Source organism: Trachurus trachurus (assembly GCF_905171665.1).
Source record: "Trachurus trachurus genome assembly, chromosome: 11".
Classification (NCBI taxonomy): Eukaryota; Metazoa; Chordata; class Actinopteri; order Carangiformes; family Carangidae; genus Trachurus; species Trachurus trachurus.
Genome location: NC_139904.1, coordinates 16,237,503 through 16,253,571, shown reverse-complemented (window position 1 = coordinate 16,253,571; position 16,069 = coordinate 16,237,503). Strand labels below are relative to the sequence as shown.

General features: G+C 41.1%; 1 protein-coding gene across 1 annotated transcript in view; it reads left to right on the top strand.

Moving 5' to 3' along the window:
- slc45a4a (solute carrier family 45 member 4a) overlaps positions 1-10,648 on the top strand; it is a 50,394-nt gene extending 39,746 nt beyond the window's left edge. The window contains exons 4-16 of the mRNA XM_083982814.1: positions 69-257; positions 4,322-4,501; positions 4,619-4,809; positions 5,501-5,687; positions 5,841-6,302; positions 6,417-6,688; positions 6,979-7,140; positions 7,434-7,533; positions 7,636-7,716; positions 7,806-7,936; positions 8,255-8,323; positions 8,442-8,596; positions 8,756-10,648. Of these exons, the coding sequence (XP_083838940.1) occupies positions 69-257; positions 4,322-4,501; positions 4,619-4,809; positions 5,501-5,687; positions 5,841-6,302; positions 6,417-6,688; positions 6,979-7,140; positions 7,434-7,533; positions 7,636-7,716; positions 7,806-7,936; positions 8,255-8,323; positions 8,442-8,596; positions 8,756-8,945 (2,369 nt within the window). The 3' untranslated portion in view covers positions 8,946-10,648. The remainder of the gene's footprint in view (positions 1-68; positions 258-4,321; positions 4,502-4,618; positions 4,810-5,500; positions 5,688-5,840; positions 6,303-6,416; positions 6,689-6,978; positions 7,141-7,433; positions 7,534-7,635; positions 7,717-7,805; positions 7,937-8,254; positions 8,324-8,441; positions 8,597-8,755) is intronic.
- Positions 10,649-16,069: the final 5,421 nt, after the last annotated feature.

Below are 16,069 nucleotides of genomic sequence, written 5' to 3'. Positions count from 1 at the left end.
ACTCCTCTCTTTAGCTGTCAACATCTCCATCTTTGACTCATGTTTGTCCTTTGTCTGTGTGTCCCCAGGTCTTCCAGAGCAGTACTACAGTCTGACGTGGTTCCTCAGCCCGGTGCTCGGCCTCATGTTCACTCCTCTGATCGGCTCGGCCAGCGACCGCTGCACCCTGCGATGGGGCCGGAGGAGGCCGTTCATCCTGGCTCTCTGTATAGGAACCCTGATCGGAGTGGCTCTGTTTCTAAATGGATCACTGATAGGTGAGTGTGTCACACAGTATTTTGATGGACAATTCTTCTTCTTACTTGTTGCTGCTTTTCTGTGTTACATTTCAACATGTTGCCCTGCAGAGTGCAGACACTCAGCTGCAATTAAACACAGTTTAATAATCACAGGCTTAAACAAACTGTAGAAATCACAAAACATATCTGTTGAAAATAATCCAATAGTACTTGTAGAGAATTATATTTTCAAATTTTATCTAATTAAATGTCAGTTATTATATACTGTATATAACATCATGCCAAAGCACTTGTTTTATATATAAAAAAATAACTATATTGCTACAAACACTGTAATTTTATGTAGTCATTTTCATATTCTCATATTAATAACATACAGTAATTGTCGATTAAGTGTTAAACTGTATAGTTATACAGTCATATTACGAATCTGACAGTTATTTTCTTCAATAACTGTTTGGTTATTTGGTCTGTAAAATATGAGAACACTGTGGATATTACCCATCAAATATCCTAGAGAGCACAAAGCAACATCATTAAATGTCTTTCACATTTATTAACGTGAAACCATAAAAGTTAGCTGCTCAGTCAATTACAATTGAAAAAGAGTCAAGCAGAAACTTGTAGTGTAACTTCCCAGAGGCTAAAGTCCTTGGTCATGTCCTGATGTGTTTGTTTTTGACTGAAACATTTTTCATTAATTGTCACATGTGGATGAAGACGAGCAGCAAATCTGAAATCTGAAGCTTGATCCAGGAAATATAAACGAAAATTGATTAATTATGTCGACATTAAAATGATCTTATTATTGAGTAATCAGTTGATCTTTGCAGCTCTAGTTTACACATCTCAAAACAGAAACCTACAATGCTGAGTGCACACGTGCTGCTGTTACACACCGACCTGAAATTACACAAGTTTACTCTGTGCCATCTGCTGAACTCTGTTATCTAACAACGCTGTTATCTAAACCACCTGAGAGCACCACAGCCCCCCGGTGGGAAATGAACCCCAAACTGACGATGAGAGCAGCGTGGTCACTTTACCCAGCATGCACGTGTCCAAGAGATGAAATAAAAGAACGGGACCTCTTGCATCATAGCATCACTTGGCGAAAGAGAGTCACGTCCTTGTAGTGTTGTTATCCTCATACAAACCCTCTGCTTATTACATCACTCAAATGTCATGACAAGGTCATATTCATCCAATCCAATCAAAGTAATTGATCATCTGCCAATCATAGCACACAGATATTGATCCTGGGCTAACTATGTCAGTGTTGTTCCGGTTTGCAATGTCATTAACTGACATATTGTGGCTGCGCATATGTAAACATGCGTGCACACTCAGAGTAAACAGGATCGTGAGGTTTGTGTAACCAATGGATTTTCATGTGGTGACAAACTGTGACATTTAAACTGAAATGGTTTTACAGTTTTTTTGATCAATAAGAGCAAGTTGTGAAACATAACAGAGAGAAACCACTGAACCAAGACGATGTTTGCATATGTTGGCTTTGTTTAACATAAAATATGCAGGAAAAATAATCTGCAAACATCCAAGCATCCAGACAGCAACTAGGAACTTGATGTACCAATTGCTGTCATTTTAAAATTAATTAAGTTATTAAATAATGTCAATAAATTGATTAATCAAAAGAAAATCAGCACCTATTTTATCTTACAATCAATTTATCTTACAAATAATTCATCATCATAATTTCTCTTAAAAATTGTAAAAAAAAAAAAAATACTCAAGTGCTGTTTGCATTGAAGAGTATTGTTGAATGTTTCTTAAAACAAACAATAGTTAAATTCAGTTCACCAGGTAGATTTGAGATGGATGTAATAGATGCACGGTGACATAGCACTTGTAGACAGTAGTCTGTATTGGCATGTGCAATACTGGGACAATTATTGTGATTTAATCGGTTTTATTTTATCATACAATCAATTTACCATTATGTTAAAATAATCATTCCAATACAGCAAGTATAGATAAGTAAGATACATATTTACAAATAATTAGTAAAGAAATGATAAATATTCTCAGATTTCCAAAGGGGAATTAAATTGCTGCTTTTCCTTGTCATATATTTAAACAGAATAAAGAGGACATCACCTTCAGCTCTGTCAGCTCTTGTGACAATTTGTTTTTAATATTTCATAGATTGTTATTGTAATATTTGACTAATTGAAAAATTAATTGGCAGATTCGTGTGCTTTGAAAAGATGAAGTGTTGTCCTCAACTTCAACTTCATACTCATTCATCTGATTTTGAGTTGTTGCCCATGTTAAATAATAGAGTGTACTGTCCGTGCTTCGTATTCAAATGGACCAAATGGGTGAAAAATGTGCCGTGCAACAATAGCAGAGCTTTTTTAAAGGTCTCTGAATAGAACAAAGTTGGACAAATGGTGAGAGGAGATATAAATAACAAGAAGGGAGTTGTGTGAACTGTTTACTGTCAGCAGTTTCTATTCACTTCTACTCTGCTCTACCTCCATTCTTCTGCCCAGAGGTTGGCACTCAGGTCGCTTTAGGGCACCAGGGGAGTGTGTGTGTGTCTGTGTGTGTGTGTGTGTGTGCGCGCCTGTGTGTGTTGACCTGTATCCGTATGAGAGAAATGAGACAATAAATGTACGTTTCCATGGTTGTGTAGATGTGGATGTGTGTGAACAACACCGGGTGACATGGGAAAAACGTAGTAATCTGTATACGAGCAATGCATGTGTGTGTGCATGGGATTGTGTGTGTGTGTGTGTGTTGACATGGGAACACAGAAGCAGGCAGTTCACAGGGAAATGCTTCCTGTTTGCTTCTCTCTTTCTACCAATCACAATTTACTTCCTGTCTGCCTGCCTCGCCAGTGAGTAGGGTGACTCCATTGTCCAACACACACACACACACGCACACATGCACACACGCACATGCACACACGTACACACATACACACTTTGCCATCTATGAACGTTTTTGTTTCCCCGACATTAATGGATTTTGGTTTATGAAGTCATGCTGCGTCACACGGCGCCTCTCTCTCTCTCTCTTACACACACACACACACACACACACACACACACACACACACACACACACACACACACACACACACACACACACACACACACACACACACACACACACACACACACACACACACACACACACACACACACACACACATAAACTCTTTTTTATATACAGGTTTTCCCATAGCTTTCCCATGTCGCTCTGTTTTGTTCTCACACACTGATGCATTTACTTCGGCGCACTGACACAAACACACAATGAGCAGCTGGAAGGAACGACCGGGTCACAGATGTAATGAGACACACAAGGTCACACACACATCACATGCACGTTCACAAGCAGACAGACACACACACACACACACACACACACACACACACACACACACACACACACACACACACACACACACACACACACACACACACACACACACACACACACACACACACACACACACACACACACACACACACACACACACAAAGCTGTATGGAAAATGTGCAGTGACCTGTGTGTGGGACTGCAGTTGTAGCTCAGCTATCAGGTATTGATCATATGTGCAGCTCTGACCAGCGTTGCATCAGCATTACAGCATGAATAAACCGCCGCACTTACTATGTATTTACTCTTTACGTTGTCATTAGTTATGTGTTTACTTTTGCATTTTAACTGACTTTGACTTAAACACACTTTAAATCAACATATCTATAGAAGAATTGTTCAACTTTACCAAAACTGGAAAACAAATGTAATGTATATAAAAGTATTACATTATAAAAATATAATGCTCACATCAGTCATATCCATCTCAAAACCACTGCTGACTTATATATTCTAGTACTTTATTTTTTATTCCGTCTATCTAATTATTTATGCTTTTATGTCCTGTTACTGACACTATTTAACTGCCCTACAGGTGAATTGTAAAGTTGTTGAATTGTTTTTGATTGACTTTTAATTTGTTTTGTTACAGTCTCCATTGTTGGTTTGTGTCTTGTGTAGGCAACAATAACACACATTAACTGATTTGCATCTCTCTCCATCAGGTCTGTCGCTAGGTGACGAGCAGGGGAGACAACCAATAGGTATCGTTCTTACTGTGCTTGGAGTCGTGGTGCTGGACTTTTGTGCGGACGCCACCGAGGGACCAATCAGAGCGTACCTGCTAGACGTGGCGGACACGGAGGAACAAGACATGGCGCTCAACATCCACGCCGCCTCAGCAGGTACGGCCGACATCACACACACTCACACACACTGTAACTTTCAAAGGACTTTCATGGGGATGCCTGCTCATGTCTCCTTCATCAAGTCTAAATCTGTTTGTGTGACTGTGTGTGCAGGTCTTGGTGGCGCGGTGGGCTACGCTCTTGGAGGTTTAGACTGGACGCACACCTTCCTCGGAGTCGCCTTCAAGTCCCAGGAGCAGATCCTGTTCTTTTTCGCCGCCATCCTCTTCTCTGTATCTGTGGTATTGCATCTCTTCAGCATCGAGGAGCAGCAGTACTCGCCTCAGCACGACCGGCTGGACCAGGTACGCTGTGAACCATAAATTAAAGTGGTGGGCGGACGCAAGTTATATTTAGTTAGTTATATTATATTTAGTTATATTTATATTTATATTTATATTATTTAGTTATTTGCTATTTGATTTTTCGGTAACACTTTATTTTAAGGGGTCCTTGTTCCTGTGTATCTACCTAATTAATTACAGTGTAATTACCTATGTAACCGTATGTAATAACATGTACTTACATTGTAAATACATAGTGTATTTTGGTGTACTTACAGGTCCTTGTTACACTTGTAATAAGAAATGCTTGTGCAAAGAGAGAGGCCACTTTGGCATTTCTTATTACAAGTGTAACAAGGACCTGTAAGTACACCAAAATACACTATGTATTTACAATGTAAGTACATGTTATTACATACGGTTACATAGGTAATTACACTGTAATTAATTAGGTAGATACACAGGAACAAGGACCCCTTAAAATAAAGTGTTACCGATTTTTCAATGAGGGAGAAATAGTAGACGTGTTTTTAGCCTCTTTGAGAGTTTTTTTAAACAATTTTTTTGTGGGAAAGCAATTTTAATCAAAAAATAGTTATAGCAGAATAGTTTTTACAAATTTTAAAATGCTTCTTTAGGGAAACTTTAAAGTAAAGAAAAAGAAAACAGATGCTGAGCTTTTCTTTATGTCGTCTCACTGCTGTCTCACCAGGAGAGTCCAGATCCCAACAACCCAAAACCATCGGCCAACGGCAGGACTGGACTTCTCGCTCCCAAGTTGGAGATGATCGGAGAGGATGAAACAATGGACAGCTATGACCTCTACGACCCCTACGGAGATGACCAGTCAGAGCGTGGAGATATGGATATGGACTTTCTGGAGTTGGAGCTTGTGAGAAGTGAGTCTCTCCAAAAGTCATGATGGTGATGGTTGATGCCGGTTCTCCTCCTCCTCCTCCTCCTCCTCCTCCTCCTCTGCTTGTTTATCACTTTTCCTCACAGTTCCTCTCATCTAAACTGATCTCATCTGCCCTCTCCTCGTCTCTCTTCAGGTAAAAGTGACAGCGTTCTTGCCATGGCCGACAGCACCCTCGACCACCTGGACCACGAAGCGATGTTCCTTTGCCACATAGAGCCGTCCATCTTCGCCGATCGCCTCTCGCCCTACCGCGGCTCGCCACCCACCACCTCCTCTCTCTTCAACCCCGGCCACAGCACTCCCCCTCCCCGGCTCGCCAGCATCAGACGCAGCAGCAGCGCGGGCAGCCAGGATCTGCTCCGCCCCCAGACAGGCAACCACCAAACGCACGCTCCCGGCCCCAGGATATGCCGCCTTTCTGCTTTCTTGCAAGAGATGGAGAACGATGACGGACAGGAGGCGCTGCTCAACAACCAGCTGAACGAGCAGCGCACGCTGAATGGGCGGCTGTTAGCCAGTGTAACCAACCCTGACCGGGCCAACGGTAACAGGCTGAGCTCTAAAGGACAGGCCCACCGTGCTGGGATGGTCAAAGGTCAGTATATTTATGTGCTATTATACCTATATGAATAAAAATATGACATGAAATGGAGAATGTGATGATGATAAAGAAAAAACCATCGCCTTTGTAACCCGTCTCTTTTTCCAGCTGCCAGCACTGGAGCTCCCATGAGGCAGTCGCGTCACCGTCACATCTTCTACCGCCAGCCGTCCTGCACCTTCTCCTACTACGGCCGAGTGGGCAGCCACCGGTACCGTTTCCGCCGGGCCAACGCCGCTTTCCTCATCAAGCCGTCTCGCAGCATGAACGACCTGTACGAGGTGGAGGCCAGACACAGGAGGAGGAGCCGGCAGAGGAACAGACACCGGAGCGGAAACACCAACTCCTCCAGTGGAGACACGGAGAGCGAAGAGGGCGAGGTGAGGAGGAGCCGCTGGGATTTACAACTCAAATAACAAACTGCGGTGCTATTAATATACTCCTTTTGCTGCCTATGATGCTGGTAGAGAAGCAGCACAGACTATAATGACCAGTGGGCAAATCCAAATCCAAGCAGTGGAATCACATAATACATTTTCAAGGGTTATTTTTTGCCACTAACCTGCTGTAACCATGGCAACAAGGTGGCCCCTGTCATTTCTTTTCCTTCTTTGTAAACAGTCTCCTCTTGGCAGTAAATGGTGTAATATAATGTTGTGTTAACTCTCAGGTTGAGACCACTGTGCGGCTGCTGTGGCTCTCCATGCTGAAGATGCCCCCGGAGCTGCTGCGACTGTGCGCCTGTCACCTGCTCACCTGGTTCTCCATCATCGCCGAGGCCGTCTTCTTCACCGACTTCATGGGACAAGTCATCTACCACGGAGACCCCACCGTACGAGCACTAGCAGCTAAACATAGCCTACACAACATGCGCTCTGCAGTGTTAACATTTAAATGAATGAGAAATAAATTGTGAATGTGTTTTAAAATAGGAAACAAGTGCACTGAGGAAAAAGACACTGTTGTATCAGTCAAGAAAGAAAAATACACTTTATAGGTCAGAAATGACAAAGAGAATCAGTTTATAGCAGCTCATGACTTAAGTGTCTACACAGGATGAGTCTTTGTTTTTGTCGCCTGCACGGCTCAGATAGAAACTGTCTGTTTCTCTCTCGTCTCCCTCAGGCTCCTGTTAACTCGACTTTGCTGGAAAATTATCACAGAGGAGTTCAGATGGGATGTTGGGGACTGGTTATCTATGCCATGACTGCTGCGACATGCTCAGGTAACCACACACACACACTGCTGCTGGCTGTTTATAACCTCTAATGTACATTTTCAGACATGAAACTCTGAACTAAACTATCAACTAATTCGTCCTCTGCAGCTATTCTTCAGAAGTACCTTGACAACTTTGACCTGAGCATTAAGATCATCTACATCCTGGGGACACTTGGATTCTCCATAGGTATGAACCAGACCTTACAAACAGTAAAACAGAACAAGACCAAGATGAGTTACTTTGTGTTTTCATCTGTTGTCTTTTTCCCTCTATAGGAACTGCTGTCATGGCAATCTTCCCTAATGTGTATGTCTCCATGGTGATGATCAGCAGCATGGGCGTCATCTCCATGAGTATCTCCTACTGCCCCTATGCCCTGCTTGGACAGTATCATGAAATGAAACAGGTAGAGACTCACCTTTTTGTTTTTTAGCTTTGTTTTTGCCAATCGATCAAATTTAATGTTACATCACAGTGATTTAATTATTAATAGAAGAATGGATGGATCTATGAACTTGATATTTATCAACTAGTAGCTGAAATCAGTTTCCCAGAAATTCACAATCTACCCCTGTTTGAGGACGTTAGCTACAGTGCCTGGTGTTTTATGGGAAAAATATTCTTAAATGAAAGTAAACATTTGTGACATCTTCATTAGAAACCAGAAGGTGATGATTAAGTGACAGACTCATTTCATTGGTTGGTTTCTCTCTACCTGCTGCAGTACATCCAGCACAGTCCTGGTAACTCCCGGAGAGGCTTTGGCATCGACTGCGCTATCCTATCCTGTCAGGTGTGTGTTCACATTGTCTTTATAAAATCCATGCTGCACGATCATATATATGTGTTATATTAGGCTAAAAAAGGCTGTAGTTTTATAATCCTAAAGTGGTATAAATTATTTTTCTTAGGTGTACATCAGTCAGATCTTGGTGGCCTCAGCTCTGGGTGCAGTAGTGGAAGCGGTTGGCAGCGTCCGTGTCATTCCCCTGGTGGCCTCTGGGGGCTCCCTCCTTGGCTTCTTCACTGCCTGCTTTTTGGTCATTTACCCATCTCCAAACAACGGGTGAGAAAACCACAGGAATAGTTGTTAGGAAATGTACCGTAGTTTGCTTTATTTCTATCGTGTCAGATGAGAAGAATGACACCAGGTAAAATGAAACAACAGCCTAGAAGCTGTCCTAAATTCTGTCCTAACAGTTGCGATCTTTCTTGCGGTTCCTAGGGACGGGGAATCGGCCAAAGCTTCCGAGAAACGCGCCTTGACCAAGCTGGAAAAAACCAACAGCAACGAAGCGGCTGTAACTGTGGTGATAGAGAAACCCAGCTTCCTGAAACTCAACAAGGAGGGCAAGGCCACCACCACCACCACCACCACCACTTCCGGTCACACGGAGAACGAGTCTGCACTGTGATTGGCTGGCTGCACGGACGGACGGACGGACACGTTGCTGAAGACACGTCTGAATTCACTTTTATCATCAATGCTGTTTTGGAAAAGACCTGTGGATGTGTCTCCATCGTTGACGTAGAGGAGAGAGAGGAGGGCAGCTGGGGCGCTCTTTCCGTCTGCTTTTGCTTTTTCTGAGTGGGTGTATCTTGATTTGCTGCAGGAAACAACTCAATCTGAGGTGGGACCAGCGTCATACCAGACTGACTTACCCCTACAAAAAATAAAAAATCATTCTGGTCCCAGGGCTGTTTCAGCCATCACCGAAATTCCTTCCACTTCACCCTCGCAGACGTTTGACTGATCCGTCAGGGTCGTCCAGGAGTGAATAACTTGCAGGTCATGGTTTTAAAGAGAGGTCGTCTCTGTCTCTCAGGGCCTCTAGGAGGTGCTACTGAGAAGCCGCCTGGACAGGAAACTTCAGGGGATTCACATTCGTACATGAGAAACCTTACCCACACATGCACACACATGTCTGAATCTGAATCGAAAGAACACTGAATAATGAACTCTGCTGAACTTTATTAAGTCCTCGAAGCTGCAATCATTAAAAAAAAAAAATGCTGAAATGGTTCTTCCTCACTGTGGAATCCACTCGATTGAATCTTTGAATCTCCGTGATGTGGACGCTGATCGACAAGAGTGTGTGTGTGTGTGTCTGTACACAGTGTTCACCAAAATAAACCCAACACACTCAGCTTTGCGGGACTTTTACAGTGCTCTGCAACAGTAGCTTTAAGACTCTAGAGACTTTTTTGAAGTGGCACTTCTGAGACAAAAAGCCGAAGCCTGATGGTTCCTGAGGGGAAATGTTTGATCTCGAGCCCCTAAATTGATTGCGAGTTTCTTTTTTTTGTTTTTGCCTTCCGTCACACGGCAAAAGCGCTAAAATCTTTGATTTAACTTTCACTCCAGGGCAAAGATGACGATATTGAAAAGGCTGTGCCACTTCAGTGTGGAGCACGCGTGTGAAGTCACCTGTACATACTTGAGAGTTTATAACAGTGAAACAGTGCAGATGTTTATTATTGAGAGAAATTCCAGGAAAGAAAGAGCAAAGATGCGTGCAGCATACAGGGCATTACAATCCAAAATACTATTTTCATGATTTATTGAGGACCCAGAGAAAGCATGGATGATGGCGATAATGATACTTCTGTTTGTTTTGAATAATCAGACTAACCTACATGCTGCATGTCAGAGGAGTGGAGAAGAGACAAACCAAACAACAGAGAAGAGACATGTGGAGTTGTTCTTTCTCACTCCTTTTTTTTTTAGTTTATAGAGAAAATGCTGTTAACACCATGTTTGTCACTAACTGCTGGGCCACTGTTTGTTGATGGAGCATACAGTTAGACAAGAGTTGTTTGAAATCCTCTTGGAGAGTGGTGGTAGTTGTTTGTCTTGGCAGTTTTTTGCTGCTTCCAGTGGATCCAGCGACTGTACCAGTAAAGACCAGGGCATATTACAACAGATCCTGGTAGATCTGGAGGAAAAACATCAGGTTTCTGGAGCACATGTGATGTAATGGAGAAAAACAAGGTAAATCCCTCTAACGGGCCAAATATATAATCAGATATATAATCAGTAGAGAGAAGCAGAAAATAGCATTTTAGCTGCTAATTACTTGTGTGTGTGGCATGAAATGGTATTCAACAGAGGAGAGAAATGTCTTATGACATGTGCTTATTCACTTTGTTGTTAGATGAGAAGATTGCTGTCTGTCCAGTAAATATAAAGCTACAGTCAGCAGCTGGTTAGTTTAGCTTGCTCTAACCAATAAGGTCTGCCTACAAGCACCTGTTCTGTCTTTGTGCAGATAAAATAAAACATAATAACACGCTAGTTTTAGAGGGGCTGGTAGGTAGATTTTGTTGCTCCTAGACTTTATGCTTAGCTATGCCAAGTTATGCTTGTCAGCCGCTGGTTTTAGTCACATATTTACATGAGACGTTAGAGCGATATCAGTCTTACTGAAGTCAAGAAAAAAAAAAGTAAAGTGTTTTTCCCAAAGTGCTCAACTGCGGCTTTAAATGTTTGAGCTTAAGCAAGATTTGAATTGTTACAAATTTGGAAATGTACGTCTTAACTTTAATTTACCAAATTCACCCTGAATGATGAATCATTATTTATTTCTAGTTGGCTACTTTAATTCATTGAAGATGGGTCTTATCCATTTTGCAGCCCTGACCCCAATTAAACAAAAGAGCCTTTTTTTTCCTTTTTTTTTAAGCTTTCGCAAATTAGCTGCATTTGCTGTTTCATGGTCTGGTGATGGAGGAGGAAGTAAAACTGCTGAATGTAGCTTTACTCCGACCCTGTTAACATCCACACACAGCAGTAAGACCAACAGGCTAATCACAGAAATATCTGATTAAAAACATGGAGGGGATGAATGCTACTTATATAAAACTAATCTCTTAATAGTACTTATTGATATTGTATGTAGACCAATGAGGTTAAATAATCTTAATCTTGGGAATGTTTCCTTTGCTGACAATGCTGGACGTGTAAAAACAAACTTGAAGTTAGAAGGGCAAAGTTAAAGATTTTTATTGTTGTTTATTTCTTTGGACAAATCAGATCGTTTGTTGCAATAACGGCTTCAGTTAATCAGCCGGGCTGGAGGACTGGGAGAGATTTGTGCGGGCAGAGCAGGGTCGTTTGGTTCTGGGTGTTGTTCCTGCCGTCTGACAGGGTGGAAGGCCGTGGATATTTGGGTCAGTTTTTTTCCTTTCAGCTCAATCAGCTGAAACATGCAAATTGAAAGGAATTGAAATGTAAAATTGCAGTGGGTTCATTTCTGAGTGAAAGAGTGTGTATTAAAGACTTTATTGCAGAACCTTTTTTTTTTTAGGAGGGTTTTCGAGGCGAATTTACTCACTGATGTCGTGGTTGTTATTTTTTTCCACTCAGGGTTGGCGTTGCAGAGTTAGCCCTGTTTTTAATTTTAATTTTATTTTATTCAATTCCTTCCATAATTTCAGGTACATTCAGTAAGTCCCAGAGCAGAACAGAGAGGCTAAAGAATATTTATATTTAGTTTCCTGGGTTAAAAAAGAAAGAAAGAAAAGAAAGAAAGCAGGGATGGGATGATGACAAAAGATGAGGAGGTACAGGTGCCACAGTTTTTTTGCACGGCTTCTGTAACCACTAGGGCAATAAAATATTCTGGATAAAAAAATGGACACACAACTTCAGTTTAAGGACAAAACATGAAGATAAAAATAACAAAACAAAAAACTTTGGGTTTGGGAGGTTTGCATGCAATAATGCATGTGTGGAACACCAAAGTATGACTCTGTACAAATCACTCCAAGCTCTTTTCTTTATTGTCCTAATAGGTCAGGGATGTATTTTCTAATGCATGGCTGGATGTTTGTGTCTTTTTGTTTGAACTTAAATGTGTTTTAAGAAAAAAAATACAACAAAAAAACCAACATGTACTCTTTAAGCTGAAGCATTGAGCTCGGTCTGGGTCAGTACACTCTTAACAAGCATGTGACCTTTTTACATTTTTGCACATTAATGAGTCAAGTGTCAGACAGCGCTCATCTTGTCGCTTTTCAGCACAACACGCACGTGGACGGAAGGTGTGGGAATGCATAAAAAAAGACGAGATGTGTGTTGTCCAGGGCAACACTCCTTGTTAAAAGTGTAGGCGTGAAAATCCAAGCCGTGAATACTTGAAGTGCAACACGAGTGTTTCTGTTCCAATGCAGTGGAAAGTCTTTTAATTTGGAGGGAGGAGGGGTTGTTGTTGTTTTTAATGTCCCAAGCCTTTTTACCGTTGACTCTGGAATGTTCAGACAGCTCGGCCACTCGCTCGGCCTGCTGGGAGATTGAGTTCTTACCTTTGATTCCATCTGGTGACTTAAATGTTTGAGAAAAAAAAATAGTAAATGAATGTGAGTTGATTTCAGCTGAAATCATTTTTGTTTTGATCGACAAAGCCAGGGGGGGTGGGGGTCTGACATTGCACAGAACTTGCACATAATAAGTTAATAAGAAAATACAAAAACAGTAGAATTGTGTTGCAGAATGAAAAAAAAATAACTGTGGATATTTATTTTTTGAGTTTTCTTATCTATAAAGGACACTTTTCACCTAGTTTCCAAAAGAGTGAATTAAAGTTATTCTATTTGCTCTATTTGTGGGAGATGTTACAGAAACGGACTGGATTCTATGTATGTGTGTTTGTGTGTGTGTGTGTGAGCAGTCGTCTCACAGCTGCTCACATTTTAAAGCAAAAGGCAGGAGTGTGTTAAAAACAAATGTCATCTCAGTGTTTGTACTTTGGTTCTTGTTCTCTGTTCTTTGCAATCACTTGGTTTACACTTAACTTTGGAGTCGACGGCTGCAATACCGGAGCTTATTTACAAATCTTTTTTGTCTCTGTTCTGGTGTTTTAACTCAACTAGAAAATGTATTTTTTTTGTATCTGTACTCTGACTTTTAGGCAGAGCCACACACAATAGTTTGGCCTTTGCACTTTTTTCAGTGGCAGCCATGTCGGCTCCACCGTCCCAATCACTGAATGAATGTGCCGACGTGATGACGCTGTTTCATACTTCCAGCCAGCAGCTGTGTGTCTGTGGCAGCAGCATGGCAGCCATGCAGTTAGTCCAACCTGGCCAAACTGTATGTGTGTGTTCGGTGTGTGTGGCTCTGCCTTCAGTAAACTGTGTGTGAATGACGGAGGAGTGAGATGCCTATATATATATACTTTGATCTTCACAGAGATTAAATCAAGAAAAATGCTTAAAGAATGGGAAAGCAAGTATGTGCAGTGTACTATATATGACATGCCTTGTTATTTGAAAAAAAAAAAGTGTAAATATACATATTTCTCTTTTAGTTTCTTCTTTTTTGCTGCTATAAAAAAAGATGATTATTTTTGTTAGTAGTTTTGTTTTCTATATAAAGACTGTATATATCTCTGTGTTCTGTAAATATGCTTGAGCCTTCATATGTAGGACTCTGGATGAACACTGTATGGAACGCACCTTTAAAATCTGTTCAGAACTTAACTAACAATGTCTCATTTCATTATTTAACATTTTTTACTCATCTTCTGATGCATCTGGGATGATGATGACTTGATTTGACTCAACACAAGCAATTAATGTGCACACATAATAATGGCAGGACACACGAAAGTCTCAAAATAAAATGAACAATCTGCTGTGGATTTTATAACAAATCAGATTATATTTATATGTATTTACATAACACTTTTCAATATAAACACTCTTTTATATGAGTCAAACATAAAATATCCAAGCAAACCAAAGTAAAAGGTAAATGAAATAAACAGACTGAGGAGAAAAGGTGGTTTGAAGATGCTGATCTGCAGTTTCAGGAACTTATTTTTTTCTCTGGACAGAACGAGCTAGTTCAGCATCTTCAAACCAGAATACTGGTTTCCCATGATGCTGCGGGGTTAGGCAATGGAGGAACTTTGTTCCTGCAGAGTCAGATTTCTGTCTGACACACGGGGTCACAGCCCCTCTCTCCTTCCATCGAGAGAAACCAGAGGAGGAACCTGAAACTTGTGTGTGTGTGCGCGAGCGCGTGTGATCTAGACTCATCTTGTGAGAGCAGGACCAGCTGATGGTATGTGTGTAGCCCAGCACATTACGTTAAGTGAACTATAGTAACCTGCTGTGCCTCTGGACAGGTTAAAGGGAGATTCCACTCAGTTTAATGACTTACATGTTGCTGTGACTGACACTTCCCTTTAAATGATCAACCTGAACATCTCTTCTCTAATTAAATAGGAGAAAGGAGAAATAAAGTAGATTTAAAGTAGTAAACAGGGTAACAATATTTATGTGTCGGTTACATAATTGCATCACCTGCTACTGTTCATTATGAATCAGGCTGCTGTGGTCAGACACTGTCCTCTGCTGGAGCAAAAGAGACTGAAGATTAAGTTGACAAATGTTGAGCGACAAACATGCAGTGTTCAAGATATATTTGTCCATCAATAACCATTAATAATGATTTATATCTGCAGTTGATACTGTAAACGCTCTCTGGACTCATGGTGTTGTTTTCTCCTGGCTCAGTTCAGTGCTCGCTGAAATGTACATGAATTGAAGAACTTTCTAAAACGGCGCATATGGTAAAGAAAGATAAAGAAAGCAGGAGAAAGCACAAGTGTCATCGCTGTATGTTCATGTCTCCCAGATGTTTTATGATCATCATGAAGCGTCATCAACAACTGAACTGCAGAAAGTTTCTGAAATGTTAGAAAAATAAAATACAACGCAAATTGTAATTGTATTTTTAATAATTTCCTTCAAAGTTGTTGATATAAGTTTTCTGTCCGATGCTGATGACACACGTCCATTAAAGCACTTAAAATAATACACAAAGGCATGAAGGAGAGCTGCGCTATGTGCTTGAGAGACTGTTACAAGTGTTTATACTTGTGAGGAGAGCTTTGATTCCAGATTATTTAGTGCGTTGACTCAAGACTCTGTCTCACTGCGTTGCTTTCTACCTCTTTCATTCTGCATTTTAATGTTGCTGATGTAATCTTCCCTAAATGTTTTCAACCGCCACTTTGGTTTCACACAGCAACCAAGGCCAAACATAGTGACAAAACAGGTAGGAGTGCACACACACAACAGACTGTTTCCATTTAAAGCATCAGAAGCTGTTTCCCCAGTTCAGGAGCCGCATCCTTCTACACAAGTGTGGCCTGAATTGAAATGATGACGGTCTATGGAGGATTTGGGCTTTGCATCACAAGCATAGTCTTTAATAACTGATGCATGGCAAAGAGCAGCTCCTGTCGCCCATCAACCTTGACATTGAGTAACTGTTTTTCAAAGGTTTACAAAAGGTATCTTGCAGGTCATAGTCGCTGTTTTAACTTTTAAGTCAGAGGGTCACCTTTCAACATAGTAGGCTACCTCAGATTCACATCCTATAACCATCACAGTGTGGTCCAGAGTTTCTCACAGTCTCAGGAAAACATCTAAGGAGGAAAGGTGAAAACATGAGAAGTAAATTGACGAGGATGGATACAGCAGTTAAAGTGGTTTGTAGTGTTTATATTTATGTTTTTAATCTTTTTTC